Genomic DNA, 21,974 nt, shown 5'->3' on the forward strand with positions numbered 1-21,974 from the left:
CCAAATGGGGTCACAAAGAATTGGGTGCCGCTGAACAACAACAAGAGTTCTGGACTTGGAGTCAGGAAGACCTGAGTTTAAGTCTTGCTTCAGACTTTTACTAACTACATGACCCTGGGTAAATCACTTAACACAACTTTGTGACTCAGTTTCCCATCTATAACATGAGGAGGTGGGACTTCATAGTCTCTTGCAAAAAGTCCCTTTATGTCCTATGAAAAACTTTCTCACAATTAGAGCCAAAGTGGAGAGGTTGCCTTGAGAGGCAGTGTGCTAACCTCATCAGAAGTCTTTCTTTTGGTTTGGTTTTTTTGGTTTGTTTTTGAGACAATCAGGGTTAAGTGACTGGTCCAGGGTCACACAGCTACTAAGTGTCAAGAGTCTGAGGTTTAATTTGTCTTTAAACACATGTTGACTGAGTACTTGTTGGGTATGTTACAGTGGGAATGAGCTGAACCCTATGACCACTGAAGTTATAAGCTCTTAACTTTAGAGCTGAAAGAGATCTTGAAAGTTATCTAATATTACAAATGAGGAAACTGAGACTCAAAGAGGGTAAGAGACTTGGCCACGGTCACATAAGTGGCAGAACTTGCTTTTGAACCATGTTCCTTTGACTATAGAATCAGTACTCATTCTCCTACACCAAGATGTTTCCTTCCAGCTCTAAAATTCCATGATTTTGTGATTCTTCATAGTCAAAAATGAATTATTAGGAACTTGCTGCACCTCACACATCATCAGCATGAGTTAAATAGCCCTTAACTTCAAGAAGTTTGTAGTCTGATGGAATAATGTGGGACAGCAGAAACCTTTATAGACAAAGCAATGACATATATTAGATTAAGGGTAGCTAACTTTTTTCGTCTGGTAGAGCCTATGAACCCCTTCTCAGAATCATGTTTTTAAATGTATAAAATAAGGTGCAAGAGATTATAATTTCTAATTATATCAAGATATTGTTATCAAAATATGTTTTTAAATATATTCACTGACCCCAGTTAAGAACTCTTGGATTTTATTTTTAAAATACAGTATTGTTATCAAATTGTCATTTAAAAAATTGAGTTAGGTGGAGTTGTGAATGGAACCAGTCATTCTGGAGAGCAATTTGGAACTATGCCCAAAGGGCAATCAAACTGTGCATACACTCTGATCTAGCAATACCGCTACTAAATCCCAAAGAGATCATAAAGAAGGAGAAAGGGACTTACATGAACAAAAATATAATAGCTGTTTTTGTGGTGGCAAAGAACTGGAAATTGAGGGGATTCCCATCAATTGGGGAATGGCTGAACAAGTTGTGGTATGTGACTGTAATGGAATATAATTGTGCTATCAGAAATGATGAGCAGGCAGATTTCAGAAAAACCTAGGAAGAACTTACATGAACTGATGCTGAGGGAAGGGAGCAGAACCGGGAGAATGTTGTATACAGTAACAGCAACATTGTACAGAGACCAGCTCTCATAGACTTAGCTCTTCTCAGTGATAACAATGATCTAAGACAATTCCAAAGAACTCATGATGGAAAAATGCTATCCACATCCAGAATGCAAATTGAAGCATACTGTTTTCTCTTTTTTTCCTTTCTTATTGTTTTTCCCTTTTGTTCCAATTCTTCTTTCACAACATGACTAATGTGGAAATATGTTTAACATGATTGTACATGTAAACTAAAAAAATTTTAAAATTGATTTAGAAAGGAGAGGATAATTCCTTATTTTAAGAGATTTTACAGTCTTCTCACTGATACCCTTGTTGAAAATCTTTTTTTTTGTCTTATCCTTATCCTACCAAACTTTCACCTTCCTTCCCACCACTGTCTTCTCCTTGCCCTTGACTGGCTTCCTCTTCCTTACAACCTTTTTATCTCTCCTTTCCCCCCATTCTTTCTCTCTAGTGTATGGCCACAATATGAAGAGCAGCAATGACTTCATTGGGAGGATTGTCATTGGCCAGTATTCTACTGGTTCCTCTGAATCCAACCATTGGCGGCGGATGCTGAATACCCACCGGACAGCAGTGGAGCAGTGGCACAGCCTACGGTCCCGAGCTGAGTGTGACCGAGTCTCCCCTGCCTCTCTTGAGGTGACGTGAATTCCTGGGTCATTTGTTTTCCCCCCAAAATAATTGAGAGGGAAAAAAAGGCTGACATATACACATGCACATATTATACATATGAGTATACACATGCATACATAATCACTGGGGAATTGAGAGTAATGGACACAATTACTGGTATCAAAATGACTGCCTTTGATAAGGTGCCTCAAAAGACATTCCTGTGTCCCATTTCCAGATGATGTGAACTGTGTCCATTGTTTCTTCTCTGGGACCTACTGGACACACCCTCTGATGTTACTACCCCCCCAAACTTTGCCCTATGGCTTCATTTGCAATGCCAAGGGCATTTTTGAATTAATAGTAAGAAGGTTGCCCAACCTCTACCTGACTGGTTTGCTTGGTGTTGGGTCAGAGGGTGGGGAGGTTATTGTCCAATGGGAAACTTTTGAAATAGTCACTGTCTGCTGACAGTGAGTGCACACCTGATTCTCTTTCCCGGAGGTTTAAGTATCTATGTGTTCTCTTGGTGAATGTGATGAGTAGATTAGACTGTTTGGGGAAAAAAATCCAATATATATAATGTGGTAAAATAACTTCTGACTTCACAGTTCTGTCCTCGTGTTAGCTTATTACCCTGGAACTCTTGGTATGTAGGCTTATGTTCTTGTCTAAATGCACATGTGTGTGAATGTTTGTGCACCTAAGTCCTCTTGTGTGGAAGATGGTATGGTGGGACCCAGATCTCTTGCCTCCCCTCCTGAATGGTTTGTCACCCAACTACATCCTGTTTGTCAGAAACCCACCCATCTAATATTCATGTATCTGTATGTAAAGTATGTGGAATATGATATAGCAAAATAATCCTTTGGAATGGACTCATAAAGTGATCCAGAGAAAACTAATGAAGAAATGTTTAGAGTCTTCAAGGACGGATGTCGTGGATTGAAATGTTCTCAAACCTCCACTGGACTCAGTCTCTTTCCCTGACAGACTCTCGTGGGTCTTTTTGTGTTTGTGTGTGAATCAAAGTAATTCTTTCCCAACAGCCCCTAAGTTAAGAAGGTAACCTAGTTAGAGAGTAGAGCTGTTTACTCTTTTGAATGTTTCTGTACATTTTTTCAGAACATATTGTCTGGTATGATGGAGAGTGTATATTTATTGAAATTAAAGATCTATTTATTTGTGCCATGCACTCCAAGTTGTTGCTTTCTTTGGGGCTAAGGGGGAAGTGGTGGTGGGAGTATCCATGGATACAGCAAATTGTACCTTTATTGTAAAATGTATAAAAATAAGAAGAAACCTGAAAGGAAATATCAAGGTAGGTTCCTTTCTTTCAATGCAACTACTTTTGGTCAGGTCCTCACCTTTAGATTATTTCCTCACCAATCTAACTACTTTTGTTCTCTCCCTTCTCCAGTCTATCTTCCATAATACTGCCTGATCAATTTTCCTAACAAATTTCTCCCATCTTACCACTCCTTTACTCAAAAACCTTTCATCAGTGGTTTGCCATTATCTACTGAACATTGTGGGTCAGCTAGGTGGTACAGTGGATAGCGTTTTGGGCCTGGAGTCAAGAAGGCTCATCTCCCTGAGTTCAAATCTGGCCTCAGACACTTATTAACTCTGACAAATAATCCTGTTTGCCTCAATTTCCTCATATGTAAAATGAGCTGTAGCAGGAAATGACAAACTACTGTAGTATCTTGGCCAAGAAAACCCCAGATGGGGTCACAAAGAGTCAGACATGGAAACAATAACAATTGCATATTGTATCAATGCCTGATGCTGGTATTCAAAGTCCCTCGCACACTGGCTCCAATTTACCTTTTCTGCCTTGTTATAACTATTCCCCTTCATGTATTCAATGCGGGAACAAAATGGAATGCTCTCTACCCCTCTTTACTTTCTATTTTGCCCTGACCTTGAGAATGTCTTTAGCTTTTCTCATTCTATCTCCCAAGCTAAAATGGACTTCTACCTTGCCCTGCTCTCTGCTGAAATCCCTTCCTTTGAGGTGCCACTTCCCTTACCATGCCAAGGTAAAAGCAATCTCTGCTTTTTCAAGTTTATCACACCACTCTGTCTGGGGCTCTCTTTTACATCTATATCACTCTCTTGTTTCACAGATATTTGTGCATGCACTTTCCCCCTACCCTGGTAGATTGTAAGCATTTATACGGCACTCCATAAACATAAAGCACTCTGTATGAGTTATTTCATTTGATCCTTCCAGTGACTTTCTGAGATAGATGCTATCATTATCCCCATTTTATGATGAAGAAAAGTGAGGCTGAGAGAGGATAAGTGACTTACCCAGGGTCACATAGAAAGTATCTGAGACAGGATTCAAACTCAAGTCTTCTTAACTCTAAGTCAGGCGCTCTAATCGTTAAGCCACTCCTTGAGGTATATGGGGTGTTCAAGGAGGACTAGCACCTCTGGGATGAGGGCTTGCCAATCCCTTTTCAGGGCTGCTCATCCACCTTTGGTGTCTACTTGGCACTCAACTTTTACCTGTGGCTCCTAGAAGCGGTAACATTCACAGCAGCCACACCCCAACGGGTCTTAAACCCATAGATGAGAGGAGGGAGTCTACCTCAAGTCTGTGAAGATGGAAGGGACAGATGCAAACAATTTGTTCCAACAGCCATGAAATGTTCCACTGCCCCATAATATGAGCAAAGCAGAATTGCAGTAGCTCAAAAGAAATATGAGATGCACAAATTTAGAGAAAATTCCAGGCCAAATATTCATATGGACTATTTGTACCCAACTTGTGGGCTTCTGAGCTTGTAGTGGCTGGATCAGCCATAGTTGGATAACACTGTACTTTTTTTAAACTTGCATTTTGTATGTTTATTTGGAAAATAATGTAACCACTGTAACTTTAGCTGTTATACAACAGATGAAACATGTACAAATGGTTTTTCAAATTTCTCATGCTTTCATTGTCCCTTTATTTTTATTCAAACCCCCTCCCTTGCACTGGAGGCTACTACTGCCCCCTTGGATCTTTCCAGCACCCAGCAAACTTGCCCTCTCCCATTAAGAACACAACTTGAAGTTGGAACAAGGGAAAAAGCAGACTATTTGCTAGAAGAATGTTTACTAAAATCTTATAGGACACACTGTACTTTGACCCCAACATAATGATGTCATTTTGATCCTCGTTAAGAATGAAGGACAACAACCAACCAACTAGTTAGAGAACACAGTTCAAAGAAAAGGCATTTAATAAAGAAAAATAGCAATAGAACGTTTTCCTCGTATAACTTGGGTCACCCTCTCCCACAAATACACTTACTATCAGAGGGAAGAATGGACCTGCCCGTGCCAGAAGGAAGAATTTGGAAGGACACACATGTAGTCCATAGCTGTAGTGCAAAATTTGGAGAGGCAACTTTGTGTTATAGGGTCACTGATATCTTTTGATAATATTGTCATTCTGTTGTCTCTGGGCGTGCTTCTTCATGCCCTTATGTGATATCTCTGGATGGTGCCCCACTGGTTTCATGGTCACTGTGAGGCTTGACTTTTTTGGGCATTTGATTATGGAACGTTTCTCCACCTTCTGAATTTGGAAAGGTCTTTGACTCATTATGTGTCTTCCTCACAAGAGGCAGAACATGCTCTATCATCTCTTTCTTAGCTTAGAGCACAGAGGTTTAAGATCACCTTTTTAGGAAGGCAGGACTAAAAAATATCCAGTACAGACCTGAGAAAAGAAAAACCCTCGTTTGTTTTTAACCTCAATATGAAAAGAGAAATAATGATATGTAGATGATTCTTCAATCTGTTTGTCTAACCCTAACCTCTCCCCTGACCTCTAAGCTTACAGTACTGATTGCCTTTTAGACATCTTGAACTGGATGTCCCATGGACATCTTAAACTTAGTATTTCCAATACAGAACTCATTATCTTTTTCCTAAACTTTATGTTCTTCCAGACTTTCTCTATTATCAAAGGCACTATTATCGTCCCTGTCACCTAGGCTTTCAACCTGGGTATCATCCTTGACTCTTCACTTGCCTTTCACCTAATATATCCAGTCTGTTGCTAAGTTGTGTTGTTTTGGTCTTCATAAACATCATTCATAGATGTTTTCTCTCCTCTGACATGGCCACCACTCTGGTACAAGCCCTAATCACCTCACCCCTGGACCATTACAATAACTCTCTGGTTAGTTAGCCACTTCAAGACTCTCTCCACTCCAGTTCATTCTTAATTAAGGTGCCAAAATGATCTTCCTAAAATATAGGTCCTTTCAGTCCCTTCGGTTTTATACCACATTCAATGTGCTCCAGTAATTCCATATTACTTCCAGGATCAAATATAAACCATTTAATGTTCAAAGTCTTTTATAACTAGCCCTCTTCTATCTTTCAAGTCTCCTTATACTGTACTTAGTACAAGAGAATACACAGTAAAGAGTACTCCAAGTACTCTGTGACTGAATAAGTGTTCTTCATGCTGTTCCTCCCACACAACACTTTTCTGTCACTGTTCCCCATGCCTGGAATGCTTTCTCCCCTTGTCTCTGTCTCCTACCTTCCCTAGATTCCTTCAAGACTTGGCTCAAATCCCATCTCCTGGAGGAAGTCTTTTTTATTCTACCCCACTGCTAGTGCCTCCCATGTGACATTATCTCCTATGTACTCCGTATAAATCTTGTGGGGTGCATAGGGTGTTCAAAGAGGACTAACACTTCTGGTGTGAGGGCTTGCTAAGCCCCTTTCAGGGCTACTCATCCACCTTTGGTGGCCACCTGTCACTAAACTCTCACTTGTGGCTCCAAGAAGTTGTAGCATGTGCAGTGGCCACACCCCAGTAAAACCATCATCTATCTATCCATCTCACCACTATATTGAAACCACTCTCCCAAAGGTCACTCTAATCCTTACTCCTAGATCCCATGGCATTTTTTTCAGTCCTCACTCTGCTTGACCTTTCTGTAGCATTTGACACTATTAAGAATTCCCTCTTTTACATGCCTTCATTGCTTGGCTTCTAGGACACTACGCTTCATCACTCCCTTCCTACCTCTCTAATTACTTCTCTGCCTCCTTCAAGGTGGACATTGCCCAAGTCTTTGCTCTGTCCTTGGTCCTCTTCTCTTCCCTTTCTACTTCTTCCCTTGAAAATCTCATCTAATTCCATGGTTTTGGTTATCACTTCTACATAGGGGATCCACATATGTATATATGTGTGTGTATACACACATATGTATATGTATGTATGTATATGCACACACATATACATAGATACACACACACTCATAATATATACGTCCAATTCTGTCCTTTCTCCAGAATTGCATTTTGAATTACGTATAGCTTTACCAATGCTGAGTGAAGTGAACAGAATGAGGAGAACATTGTACACAGTAACAGCAACATTGTGTGATGACCAACTTTGATAGACTTAGCTTTTCTCTGCAATGTAATGATCCAAGACATTTCCAAAAGACTCATGGTGGAAAATGCTTTCCACATCCAGAGAAAGAACTATGGAGTCTGAATGCAGATGGAAGCATATTTTTTCTTTCTCTTTTTTCTTTCTTGTGGCTTTTCCCTTTTGTTTTTATTCCTTTTTCACAACATGACTAATGTGGAAATATGTTTAATATGATTATACAAGCATAGCCTATATCAGATTGCATGTCATTTTGGGAAAGGGGGAGTAGAGGGAGGGGGAAAATTTAGAACTCAAAATCTTATAAAAGTGAATTTGAAAACTAAAAATAAATATATTTTTTCAAAATAGCTTTACCTGGATATTCCATCAGTTCTTCAAACCCAGTATACCCTGAGTGTGATTCTCTAAACCTGCTTCTCTCCCTAACTTTCCAATTTCTTTTGATGGTACCACTGTTGTCCCAGATACCTAAGTTTGAAGCTTCAGTCATCTTGGTTGGATCCCACTCTGCACCTCATCCTTTCATCCAATCAGTTTCTAAGTCACACCACCCCTACCTTTCCAGTTTTACTCACATTCATCCTTCCCTTTCATTCCAAAACTCCCCAAGTTCGGTTTTCATCACTTTCACTATTATAATTGTTTTTAATAGGTCTCTCTACCTCCAGTTATCACCCTTCTCTACTCTCTCCTTTGCAGTGTGACCTGGAGAATCTTTCCACCCATGATCTAGCTGGGGAAGGGGAGGGGGTAAGCAAATTTCTAAGACTGTTCATTATAAGTTGGTTGTGATTGGCCTCAGTGAAGTGAGTTCCCATACCAATAAAAATGTGATCTTAGGCTATGTTAATAAAATACAACAATATCTGTAAATAAAATACAATGTTCAGGACAAAGGAGACAGTCAACTTACTATACTTTAAAATGATCGGACCACACCCGAGGTGTGTTTAATTCTTAGTGCAATGTTTTAAGAGAGATGTGATCAAGGATGTGCTGGTAAATGTTTAACAACCAGCTTTCTGTGGGGAAATATATATAAACATTATTATATATATTATATATACATAGTATATACATAACATATTATGCACTTCTAAGTTTGATCTGCATCATTAGCATCTTCTCCATCACTTAAGTCTAGACAACCAACAGGATAATAATCATACCCTGACTGGTAGTGTTCACCTATATCCAAGGTATAAATTCTCACATTGAATATTTAATCATCAGCTCTCATGAACAAGTTCAAGGTGACTCCAGAACAGCTCTGGATGTGGTGAAATTGGGTTATGTTCAGAGTCAGATAACTGGAATGGGGAAGGGTCTTGAAATTCTATCATATGAAGAAGACTTGAAGAAACAGGAAATATTGAATCCAGGGAAGACCAAGGGTGGACACAGTAGTCCTCTTCAGGTTTTTGTAAGGCAAAACTAGGATCAACATGTTAATTATTGAGAGTCAGATTTGGGGCTCACTTATAAACACAAACTTTCTAATAATTATTCTCAATGGAAAGGACTGATTCATGAGATAATGAGTTTTCATCCATGAAAGTATTCCAGTATAAGATGAATGATCACCTACCACATTGGTAAAGGTTATTCCGACATGGAAGTGAGTGGTTGGCTTGATGGCACCTAAGATCACTCCGTCTTTAATATTCTATAGTCAACACATGTTGGAGGGGGATGTGGAAAAATTGGGACACTAATTCATTGTTGGTGGAATTTTGAACTGATCCAACCATTTTGGGGAGCAATCTGGAATTGTGCCTAAATGGTTATTAAACTGCATTTGACACAGCAACAGACTAGGTCAGTTTCCTAAAATGACTAGGAAAAAAGGAAAGGAACATATATGTTCTAAAATATTTACAGCAACTCTTTGTGGTGGCAAAGAACTGGACATTTCCAGGATGCCTCTCCATCTGAGAATGACCGAACAAGTTGTGGTATGTGACTGTGATGGAATACTACTATGCTACAAGAAATGATAAACTATATGAACTTAGAAAAATGTGGATAGACCTGCATGAAATGATAAAGAGCAAAGTGAACAGACCAAGAGGACAGTGTGTACAGTAATAGCAATATTGTTTTAAGAAGAACTTTGAGTGAATGAGCCATTTTGACTATTATAGATATGAACGACAAAGGACATATGAAAGATGATGATATAACTATGCATAGAATGATTTCACATACACATATGCATATTTGTGTCCCATTTGGGATTTTCTTGGTAGAGAAATTGGAATGGCTTACCATTTCCTTCTCCAGCTTATTTTACAGATGAGGAAATGGAGGCAAACAGGGTTAAAGTGACTTGCCCAGGGTCACACAGCTAACAAGAGTCTGAGGGCAGATTTGAGCTCAGGAAGATGAATCTTCCGGACTCCAGGCCAGGCACTCTATCCACTGTGCCACATAGCTGTCCTTTGTCCAATTTATAGTCTTAGGGAATTGCCTAGGACACTGGTTAAGCGACTCATTTAGGGAGTAAAGATCGGAAGTAGGACTTTAGCCCACTTGTTTTTAATTCTAAGGCTCTCCATCCACTGCATGAAGCTGCCCCTCATTCCTAAGGAAGGAAACTTGGAATTAATTTTACAGATAAGGAAATTAAGGCCCAGTGGTTTCATTGTGCTGGCTGTTGACTCTCTGGATGATATGTAGCACCTTTAAAAATATTTTATTGTTGTGTCATTGTTTTTATACCACAATGACTTTTCAATAAATTTCTCATAGAAATCTCCTGTGATGCAAAAAAAAAAAAAAGTATTGTTAACCAATATAACAATTCAGTGATGTTAATACCATTCTGCATTGATAGTCTACCATCACTCTGCTGAGAAGAGGGAAACATATTCTGTCATCAGTCCCTTGGAATCAAAATTGTTCTTTGCATTTCATCTGATTTCTAATTTTTAAATACTGTTTTTTCATTTATGTCATATATGCCTACTGTTCCCTTGGGTCTGCTTCTTCAGAAAAGAATCTCTTGCCAAAGGAACTTCAAATTCCTTCTGTGAGATTAGGATTTAATAACATGAGAAAAACAGGGAATTTGGGAGAGAGGTCCTGAAGCACCAGGACTGTGTCTCGATTATCACTAAAAATCCTTTCCAGTTGCAAAATTCTATGAGTCTATGCCTAAATTCCTAAGGTCTTAAACTGGTTCTTTAGCGACATTCTCAGCCTCCATTTCTGAAAGTAATGTGAACCACTATTGCCCCTTGACCTGAGACAGAGTCCAGGCTATCTGTTTTGCTTCATGGCTCCCAAGTAAGGAATTATAGGAGCAATCAATGGAAACCAATTCAATTTTCCACTCCTCAGGATGGTAACTGCTGGCTTCTTTTTTCTGTTGAATTAGGAATCACATTTACTTGAAAATGATGAGACATTGTTTGAACTACACATACAGGAAGACTGGATCATGGATTGAAAAGATTTTAGAAGCAAGAAAGGCAGTAGTCCTTAAGACCTTGGGTGACCCCCATCTGTTTCACACTGCTGCTCCACAAAATAAAAATGGTGGCAGGATTACTATAACATCAAGAAAAGAATCATTTTACCTTTGTATAATTCAGGAGTTTATATGAGGTATGGAGAGAGAACTTATGTCATGTGAGGTTGACTTCTTTCTTTCTCTTCCTTCCTTTCTTTTGTCCTTTCTTTCTTTCTTTTCCTCCCTCCCTCCCTCCCTCCCTCCCTTCCTTCCTTCCTTCCTTCCTTCCTTCCTTCCTTCCTTCCTTCCTTCCTTCCTTCCTTCCTTCCTTCTTTCCTTCCTTCTTTCTTTCATCTCTCTCTTCCCCCCCCCGCCCCGCACTTCCCCCTGCCTGTCTCTGGATTTTAATTACAAGGGAAAGCTTGCTAGGTGGGGAAAGGGGAAGGGAAAGGATGTGACAAAAAAAACCAAAAGGTATCAAAAATTAAAATAAAAATGCTCATTGAATTGAGGAGGCTGGGCCTGATGATTTGTAATAACAATAAGAATAATAGCTAATATTTCTATTGGCACTTACTACGTGCCAGGTTCTCTGCTAGTGTTTAACAATTATTATCTCATCGATTCTCATGACAATCCTGGGAGGTAGGTGATTTATTTATTATCCTCATTTTACAGATGAAGAAACTGAGATCACTGGAAGCTGTTTAAGCACATACTCAGATCTAAACTAACTTGAGAAGAAATGAACCTGCCCCTTTTGAGGGTTCAAGGACAGAGTAGCTTGGAGGGGGCCTGAGCTGAGATAGTGCTGTTGCCCTCTGCTGGCCACATCCTTTAACTTGGGGAGAACACCTCCCCTGCCTCTCAGAGGCTGCTCTTTTCTCTGAAGGTGGTACCTATTTCACCCACCATCTCTATGTTTTTAAATTCATGTTTCCAGCTTCCGATTCAGGAGGAGGGCTTAGCCAGTAGGATAACTTGGAGGTGATGGCAGGTTTCTGCGAGGAATGAGGCAAGGAAGCAGGGATGATTCTTGGAGAACTTGTCAAGGATGAAGTCAGATCAGCAGAGGCAGCATGAGGCAGCGTGACCAAACACTCCAGATGAAGTCAGAAGGTCTCGATTTGAATCATGCCTGCGAACCCATATTTCAGAGAGATCTATCACCTCACATTCTAAGTGATCTGTTTTCCTATTTGCCCTTCTTGAAAAAATCATCTTTGAGAGCTCTCATTTCCAATGTTATTTTTCGCTATTTCTCTGACTGATCTAAACTATTTGGGAAAATATTTGTAGTAGTTCCATTATGGAGGGAGGAAGGAGGGAGTCCTACTTAGTCCTTCCTTTCCTCCATGCTCCACCATTTTTTTCTTTTATTTGTACAAAAAAAAGTGAAGGTTAATGCCCTTGCAAGAAAAAAAACTAGTTTCAGGTTCAAACAAAGGCTTTTGTCCGGAAGGTAGGTTTGGTAGGTGTGTGGTCAGTGATTCTGGCAACCTTGGGGTTGGTGGGCTTGGAAGTCTTGGCAACTGTACAGTTGATAACTTTAGGGCCAGTATATTGGATAGGCCCCTAAGTGGCTCTTCAGTTTAGTGATCTTGGGTCTGAGGACCTTCATAGTACTAGACTTGGAATCAGGAAAATCTGGATTCACATCCAACCTCAGAGCTTTAGTAGGCACTTGGAGCCCAAGCTTCCTCATCTGTAAAATGAGGGTGATAATGTATGGAGGCAAGCAGGAGAGCATCTCCCCTCCCCCCCAACTCATATATATATATATATATATATATATATATATATATATATATATATATATATATATATATATACACATATACACATACACACACATACACATATTTATATATATGTATATATATATATATATATATATACATATATATACACATACATCCCATTGGGTGGATTTTGGGGCCACTTCCAATGTTTTCACTCACCACTGAAGTACTTAGTGCCATGGGATGATTCAACAAACCTTGGTTTCCCCCCTCCCTCCATAATACCAGTGTTAGTTCCATAACACATCACATATAAATCTGTCTGGATGTCTCTGTCCTCTCTGTCCCTCTTCATCCTCCTCTTTCTCTCTCTGTCTCTCTCTGTCTCTGTCTCCTCTCAGCCTCCAGGGATACGTCTCTTCTTGCCATGAGCATAGGCGCCCAAACAGCGATCCTGATAGATGAACTTTTCTGGAATGGCTACTTCAGAAGTTCAGCAGTTTCTGGGTTCCTTAGCTTTTTTCTGGCTGTCCCCCACCCCCCCACAGTTCCTACAGCATTTCAAAAAGAATATGACCACTGAGAGAAGTTCAATCCCTGGCCTAGTTTACTTGCAGGCATCTGCCTTGAGGGAGCATTTGGGTCGTGCTAAACTGAGGGAGGGGATTGGGGGAGGCAAGAAGATGAGATGCTTCATCAGCAGTCCCACTAAATATTCATGTCTTGATGTTCTCCATATCAACCTCCTACCACAATGTAAGAGTGGTTATACGTTACTGTTCATGTCTAAATTAATCACTGAATGTTTTTGAGTTTTTTGTTTTAGGCATTTCTTTTATGCTGTCCTATTCCTGATCTATAGTGTACATTGAATGCCTTTCTACTTCCTTTTGGGGACACCTTAGATATGAAGCAAATCTAAGTGTTTAATTGTTCCCTGAGGCTCTAAGGCAGGAGTGTACTGGAGAGTGGGGGAAAGAGCCTAGAAGCTAGACCCTTAACTCCCCCCTTGAGAGGTCAGGTAACCTCAGGAATGACTTTGTTCCACAGTTCTGTACTGCCACAATAATAATATCACATTCTAAATATGACATATATAAATAGAGTCTTAGGATCACCTGGCAGGATAAGGTAGCAGACACTGAAGTCCTTGCTCGAACTGAATGGCCAAGCACTCAAACTATGCTTCAGAGAGCGCGATTCTGATGGGCTGGCCATGTTGTTCAAATGCAAGATGTATGCTTGCCAAAAAGACTATTTTATGGAGAACTTACATGGAATAGGTGATCACATGGTGGTTACAAGAAGCGATACAAGGACACTCTCAAGGTGTCTCTCTCAAGAACTTTAGATTTGACTGTGCAACATGGGAGACACTAGCATAGGACTGCTCAGATGGCATGCCCACATCAGAAAAGGTGCTGTGCTCTATGAGCAAGGCAGAATTGAGACAGCACAGAGGAAACATATGATGTGCAAATTTGGAGTAACCACCCCAAATGTTCACATGGACTATCTGTGCCCAATCTGTGGTAGAGCATTCCGAGCTCATATTGGTCTGATCAGCCGCAGTTGAACACACTGAAACTTCACTTTATCATGGTGATGTCATTTTGGTCCTCTTCAAGGATGAAGGAAACAACCAACCAACCAACCAATCAATCTAAATGGTGTAGTAGAGTGCCAGGCCTGGAGTTAGGAAGACCTGAGTTCAAATTTGGCCTCAGACACTTACTAGCTGTGTGACCCTCAGCAAGTCACTTAACCCTGTTTGCCTCAGTTTCCTTATCTGGAAAATGAGCTGGAAAAGGAAATGACAAACTATTCCAGTATCTTTGCCAAGAAAACCCCATATGGAGTCATGAAGATAGACATGACTGAAACAACCGAACAGCAACATCAGAAAGTGGTTGTGCAGATCAAATGAATTGCTGCAATTTGTAAACTTCAAAGCACTAAATAAATAGGGATGGGGCCTGGATCTGTGATTTCATTGATATAAGGAATTCCTAAGAAAACTCCCTCTCCCTATGCAGCTCAGTATATTTCTCTGTGCTCATGGCATTAGAAAATTGCCTAGAGCATTGGGAAGTTAAAGGACTTACCTAGGGTCATATAATTGGTATTTGTGGGAGGCAGGATTTGAGTCCAGGGCTTCCAGAGTGTGAGGCCAACTCTCTATCCACTACTCTTCCTCTGCTACTACATCAAAGTGAGTTCTTCTTATTGGCCTGGGGGGTCTAGGTGCTGGGAGCCACGATGGCCTCTCCCTCAATGCCAGTCCTTTCGGTGATGGTGGCCTACATCTTCTTCCATTCCTTCTAATCACATTTTGCTCCTTTACTCTTTTTTTCAATCTCCACTGCTTTTTCTGAGAGGTTTTCCTCAGGATGAGTTCTTCCTCTTCCTGGGTGTTTGGGGTTGGTCCTTTGCTGTATTTGTCCCATTCCTTGCTATTCTGAGATGATGGAGGGCAGCTAAGTTTAGGTATAAGCTCTTCCTCAGGGGTCTCAGCCATCCTTCCCCTTCCCCATTTGACTTTGGGCAAGACTCTAGGCCTCAGTTTCCTCATCAGTAAAATTAGGGGCTTGGACTAGATGATCTTTAAGTTTGCTTCTAGTTCTAAATCTGTCATCCTTTGCATGATGGATCTCTGGAGTCTCTCTGTGGTAGATCAGAATGACTAATTACACATATACTAATACAGAGTGCATTCTATAAAGGAGAGAACCTGTCAAAGATGAGAGATATACTGGCAAGGTGCAGGGAAAGCAAACTGGTTTCCATGGAAACTCTGGCCCAAGGTTCCCAGCCTCATGGTCCCCCTACTTTTTAATTAGCAAAATCCAAGCACCTTTGCAATGCTCCTAGTGGGAGGAAACCCTGGAGTCTAGGGAGTAGTGGAATGACTAAGGTGAGGAGTTGTAAGAGTTCAATGCAAGGGGAGAGTGTTAGGGACCGTGGTGAGAGGTTTTTGAAGTAGCTCGGGCTTCCTCATTGCCTCAGTATTCAAAGAGCCTTCTTTCCATCCTCATCCCCACCTCTACTCCCCATCTTCCTCAGTTCAGTTTAAGAAACATTGAATTCATCTATGGCCTCAGAGTTCCTGCCTGTATATATCTGACATGGAGTTCTATAGAGCAATGAGTTTTGCTAAGTTAGGGGGCCTGACTGATCCAAGGAACTTCTACCTACCCCCAACCTGCATGAAACTCTGGAATTTCAGCAACATCCACCCCATACTATGCATCCCTGGCCTTCTGCTCTCTCTCTCTGGGACCTAGAGAAAAGCTTGCCAGCACTCCTTATCAGCGATGATGCTGTGTCAATTGAGATTGCCAGAATTTCTCTGAAGTGATCCTTCGCCAGTGGTTCCCAGACCTTCGGAAGTAGCTCTTTAGAGTCTGAAACTTGAACATTGCTGTAAGAGTGGGAAGGGGGAATGTTTTAACTTTAACATGGGTCCATATTGACCTATGTGCTCCCACTGGTCAAGGGTGGAGGACAAGAACATTTTACAGAAAACTAATATCCAAAATTCAACTTGGAAGACAGATAAAAAATGAACATAGCTTATACTTGTAGAGACTTTAAAGTCAGCAAAGGACTTTAGATATTAAATCCCCACAACAACCCTAGGAAGTGAGTACTATTTTCAGGAGGCAGCGAGGTGACAAAGTGGATAGAGCAAAGAAAGCACTCTGTGTGGGCAAGAGGAAGTCGAACCTCCATAAAGGAGGGGGACTTGTTTCACAGACATAGCTAGTAGTTTAGAGCCAGATTCACCAAGCATGCATGCCAGGCAAAGGAGTAGCTGTTAGGGGGACCTTGAAAATTCTTAGGTTTGACCTTTTGGCAGGAAGAGGAAGATGTGTGGAAGAATCCTAAAACTGCAGATTTAGAACTGGTAAGAACCTTAGAAAACTATGAGGCCCTCAACCCTCTCATTTTATGGATGAGGTGAAGTGGTTTGTTCAAAGTTTACCCAGGTAACAAGGGGCCAGAGCTGGGATTCATTCTCAGGTCTTTTGACTCCAAATTCAATGCTCTTTCCATTATGCTACATTAGCATGGCAGAAACAGCTGATATAGGGGAAAGAGATTTTTGGGTCTAATTTTTCTTCTTTTGTTTCCCTCATCTTTTGAATCACACATACCTGAAAACCATCTGTTATAAGTCAGGATGTTGCAGTAGAATCCCTTGATTCCCATAGGCTCCCCAACACCATCCATGCCCATTCCACTATTAAGGGAAAACAGCCTACATGAATCAACCACTTCCTCATACTAACCTTTCCACCACCCAAGTAAAAAGCAAAGATCATCTTCCAAAAGCCTAAACTGGACCCAGAGCAATCTCCCATAATGCATTTCAACCTTCAGAATCAATCAACAAGTATTTATGGAGCACCTACTCTGTATCCAGGCACATTGCTAGTTACTGGAGGTAGCAATGCTAAAAATGGAACAATTCCTGCTGTCATTCTAGCAGAAGACTTAGTGGGGGTATAGATCGCTGAACTATAAGTCAGGAGATCTGAACTCTAAAACCTTTATGAGTAAATTCCCTCAAACCTGAAGAGATTGGGGAAGGGAATAAGCATTTATGTAGTACCTACTATGTGCCAAACACTGTGCTAAGCACTTTACAAAAATTATCTCATTTGATCTTCACAACAACCCCAAGTTATTTGCTGTTTTAGTTGTTCAGTCACATCCAACTCTTTTTGACCCCATGGGCCATACCATTCATGGGGTTTTCTTGTCAAAGCTACTAGAGTGGTTTGCCATTTCCTTCTCCAGTGCATTAAGGCAGACAGATGTTAAGTGACTTGCCCAGGGTCACATAGCTAGTAAATGTCTGAGTCTGGATTTGAACTAGGGTCTTCTTGACTCTGGACTCTATCCACTAAACCATCTAACTGCTTGTAACAACCCTGGAAGGTAGGTGCTATTATGATTCCCATTTTACAGGTTGGGAAACTAAGGCAGACAGAGGTTAAGTGGCTTGCACACAGCTAATGTGTGTCTGAGGCTAGAAATGAACTTACGTCTTCCTGATTTTAGGTCCAGTGCTCTATCCACTTCTCCATCTTACTGCCCCTAGGTAGGCCAGATCAGTCTATAGTCGTAGATTATAAATCTTATAGAGCTTTACAAGGCCTTAAATACCATAAAATCCAACTCCTTCATGATCCAGAAGAAAGTGAAGACACAGTGGTAGGCAGGCTACTTTTTCCCTGTCTGAGGTTATATCATTAGTTAATGGAAAATCTGGGCTCTGTGAATCCTCAGTATAGAGAGCTTTCTTACAGCTCTGAAATTTTATAATTTAAATGATAAATCTCATAAATAGTTTTGAGAGCTCCCAAGTTCTGCTCGGAAAACATAGATTTAGACCTGGAAAGAACCTAAGAGGTCAATAAGTTTCTCCTTCCCATTTTACAGATGAGGAAACCGAGAAGGGTTAATTTCTAGGCACTCTTAGTAACTAATAAGAATCATGATTTGAACTCAGGTCCTTTGACACTAAATCCAACACTCTTTCCATTGCACCATGCTGCCTAATCAATAGCATGCTACTACTTCTACTTTGGAAATAACTTTAAAGCCTATTATACTCCCATAGGATTTAAAGAGAAAGCTCTTAAAACAGAACCTGGACCTCTCCTTTTCTTGGATATAGCCACCAATTTAGAATTATAAATTTTGGAGCTGAAGGATACTCTAGCAATCATCTCATAGAATTTTACACACATCCCAGCAGACGTTTCCGATATCATTTGGCCCAATCCTGCCCTTTTCAGATGAAGGAACTGAGGCCCAGGAGAGTGACAATTCAGCAGGAGCTGAGATCTATCTTATACAGCCATAGCTGGCATGTATATAGTGCAGCAAGGTTTGGTGGCCACTTTATATAGAGGCTGTGATCTGCTCCTCACAACAATTCTGTGCATAAGTGCTATTATAATCCCCATTTTACAGATGGGGAAACTGAACCTCAGAGACTTACCTATGGTCACACAGTTCCTGGGGCAGAATTTGAACCTTGGCATTTCTAACCATCAGTCCAGCATTCATTTCAACTATAATATACGCTGCTTGTACGGGGTATTCTAAAAGTCCTAGTGTAGTTTTAAGCTACTGAAACTTAAAACTGCACAAAAATTTTTGGGATATCCTGCATATTAACGTTCATCATTATTATTAATAGCAGCTAACATTTATATCCTATTTTATGACTTGTAAAAATAAGATTTCATTTTATATGTATGTAAATTTATATACAGTGACACCCCAACTCCAGAGAAAAATGGATAGGGGCAACTTCTGTTGGTAAAACAAAGTATTTCACTGTCTCAATTGATCTCTAATGTGTAGCATTACAGGGAAGGACCCCTCCACCCCCCTTTCGTTCCCCTCCTCTCCTTTCCTTCTTTTCCCCTCCCTTCTCCTCCCCTCCCCTTGCCTTTCCAACTTGTTACTCAGACAGGTTGCAGTTTCAGCAAAGGGAGGGCAGGGGAGGGAGAGGGACTGCTGTCCAGCCAGCCACTCAGCCTGAGGCCCAGCGCAGGGGATCTCTAAGAAGGGTCTGCTACTGAACTGGCTTCTCTTCCATTCTGTTGACTCCTTTCTCCAGGGTCAGGGAAGATGGTGAGGTGGGAGCTGTGGGCTACAGCTTTCTCGCTGGTTTTCCTCTCTATCCAAGCATTTCCGCAGACAGACATTAAAATCAGCCCAGGTGAGTGTGGACTGGGAGGTCTGTGGAGGCGATAAGTCTCAGCTCTTCCTTTCAAGGCATTTTGCAAAGGTCAGATGGATGCAAATTAGATCAAGCAGAACTCCTCATGTTTCAGAGAGCGCTGCTGTTATTTTTCAGTGGTTGTTAATGCTGGAATCAGGACTGGGCTTGCTCAGCTCGGTGACAGCTTCCATTCATAGGGATTATTCTGGACACAGGTCAGCCCAGCCCTACAGCCCAGTGACATGTTCCAGATGCTAGCTGCAGGGGTGTAAACTGAATGAATGACTGGGTCATCTGAACCCAGGTACTGTAGGAGGAGTGCTAGTTTTGATACTGGAGGGTGATTGCAGTATGGGGAGACCTCGAGGACTGAGGGACATTGCCGGATGTTCCTGAGGACTGAGGGATGCCAGCCTTCCTGAAGAGAGAGTGCTAACTGCTGATGATCTATAATAGGTTTGTTTAACTCTTATTTCACAGTTGGAAGCAACAAGGAGCTTGAAATTAGGAGATAATGTGAGTTAATGGAAAAAATACTAGACTTGGCATCAGGAAAGATCTGGGTTCCGATCTTCCTCCTGACGACTATTGGCAAGTCATTGAGCATTATTGTCCTTACCTGCAAAATAAGGATGATAAAACTGGTATTAGCTTCCTTATTGGGGTGTTGTGAGGGAAGTAATTTGCAAACCTTGAAGTGATCCACAAATATGACTTATTACTTATTATCTCCTCTGATTTATTGAGGCAGTATGGCATAGTGTGGTGGATTCAAGACCTACTTCTGATACATGTTGGCCCTATGGTCAAGTCACTGAACTCAGTGTCCTCAGACAGCTCTCTCAGGTTTTAAATTTCTACATTAGCAGAGGGAGTTACTCCACCAATGAAGTTATAGGTCTAGTAATAATAGTAGTAGTTGTGTTTACTGGATTTGCTGTTCACTTTTATGAAGAGGATTTATGGCAAATGCCATTAAAATCAAATTAAAAATTGAACCTCACCAATTTTAAATGTTTATGACAATGTTTATGTTATTTTAAATGTTGATGACAAATCTGGGTTCTCAAAGGCTACAGTGCAGAGGGCAAGGTGATACCAAGCTGGGAAAGGAAAGGGAATAAGCATTTATGTAATGTCTATTATATCCTAAGTGCTTTTATAAATTTTATTTCCTTAAGCTGTCTTCACAATAACTCAGTGATGTAGGTGGTGTTATTATCCCCATTTTTACAATTGTGTAAATGGAGGCAAAGTGATTTGCCCAGGGTCACACAGCTCATAACAGCCCTGTACTGTTATCCTCATCTTAGAGTGGAGGAAAGAGGTTGAGCAACTTTTCCAGGGTCACACAGTTGAGTTTCTGAAGTTAATTTTAATTCATGTCTTTCTGACTTCATGCTGAGTCACTGCACCACCTTTCTGCTGTAGGGAGACAGGCAGGTTTAAAGTAAGGAAGACAACTATCTGTTGTCTGAGGACCAGCCTGGCTAAGTTCCAAGACGTTTATCACCAGGTTAACTGTAAGGTGATGGATTTTTCAATCACAGCAATTTTTACAAACCATCTTTTCCTAGACAGGTGATCTGTCTTTGTGGAGGGAATGTATCTACATCATGGCAATGGCAAATCCTTGACCTACTGAGGTAGGAAAGCAACAAATCTGCCCTCCAAATTTACAAAGCACTTTACATACTTTACTCATTTATTCCTTACAACAGTTCTGTGAGGTAGGCAAAGCCAATATTATTATCATTTCCATTTTACTAGGAGGAAACTGAGGACCCAAAGGTCACATGACTAATAAGTAGCTCCAGTTAGAGTAGAGCCAGAATGTGTGAATCTCCACCTTTTGATCCCAGTTCCAGTTCTCTTTCCACTGTCCTACTGTGATAGAACAACTACCATGATGTTCAATGGAAAAGTTTTAGAGTCAGAGGACCTGGGTCCAAATCCCCCCTTTGATATTTATTAGTTTCATGTCCTTGGGGGCTCAGTTTTCTCATCTAAAATGGAAGTGTTGGATTAGATGGCTGTGGAGGTCCTTCTCAGCTTTAGAGTTGGGATCCTATCACCTTTTGCCCTCTGGGTGAAGCTTATTGTTTGGGAAGCCATTAAATATAAGGGAAGAGGAAGCAGTTTAAGATGAAGGTGGTCAGGATAGAAATAGGATTTTTTCATTGAGACAATCAGATGGTGCAATGGAAAGAGCATGGACTTAAGATCAGGAAGACCTGAGTTCAAATCACACCTCAGATACTTACTAGCTTTGTGACCCATGGCAAGTCACTTACTCTCTCTCTAACTCAGTTTCCTTATCTGTAAAATGTGGTACCTACCTCCTAGAGTTGTTGTGAGGATCAAATAAAGTAATGTTTGTAAAAATGCCTTGCAAGTCTTCCAAGTGTTACAGAAATGCTACCTATTATTATTGTCATTCTTATTTCATCCCAGTGAACGGAACGTCTTTATCTCCTCTAGCTCCTAGCACAGTATCCAGTAGATGCTTAATAAATGTTTGGTGGATGAATGAATGAATAAGAATTT

At 40.7% G+C, this 21,974-nt stretch overlaps 1 protein-coding gene across 6 annotated transcripts in view; it reads left to right on the forward strand.

Annotated features, from left to right (window-relative positions):
• The window catches only part of SYT17 (synaptotagmin 17), an 88,297-nt gene extending 85,038 nt beyond the window's left edge, over nucleotides 1-3,259 (forward strand). For 5 of the 6 annotated variants that reach the window (XM_072598017.1, XM_072598018.1, XM_072598022.1 and 2 more), the window contains one exon: nucleotides 1,904-3,259. In XM_072598017.1, coding sequence (XP_072454118.1) covers nucleotides 1,904-2,100 — 197 coding nt within the window. In that variant the 3' untranslated portion in view covers nucleotides 2,101-3,259. The remainder of the gene's footprint in view (nucleotides 1-1,903) is intronic. The other variant, XM_072598020.1, reaches the window with a different exon arrangement.
• The last annotated feature ends 18,715 nt before the right edge of the window (nucleotides 3,260-21,974 follow it).

This window comes from Notamacropus eugenii, chromosome 3 (assembly GCF_028372415.1).
Source record: "Notamacropus eugenii isolate mMacEug1 chromosome 3, mMacEug1.pri_v2, whole genome shotgun sequence".
Classification (NCBI taxonomy): domain Eukaryota; kingdom Metazoa; phylum Chordata; class Mammalia; order Diprotodontia; family Macropodidae; genus Notamacropus; species Notamacropus eugenii.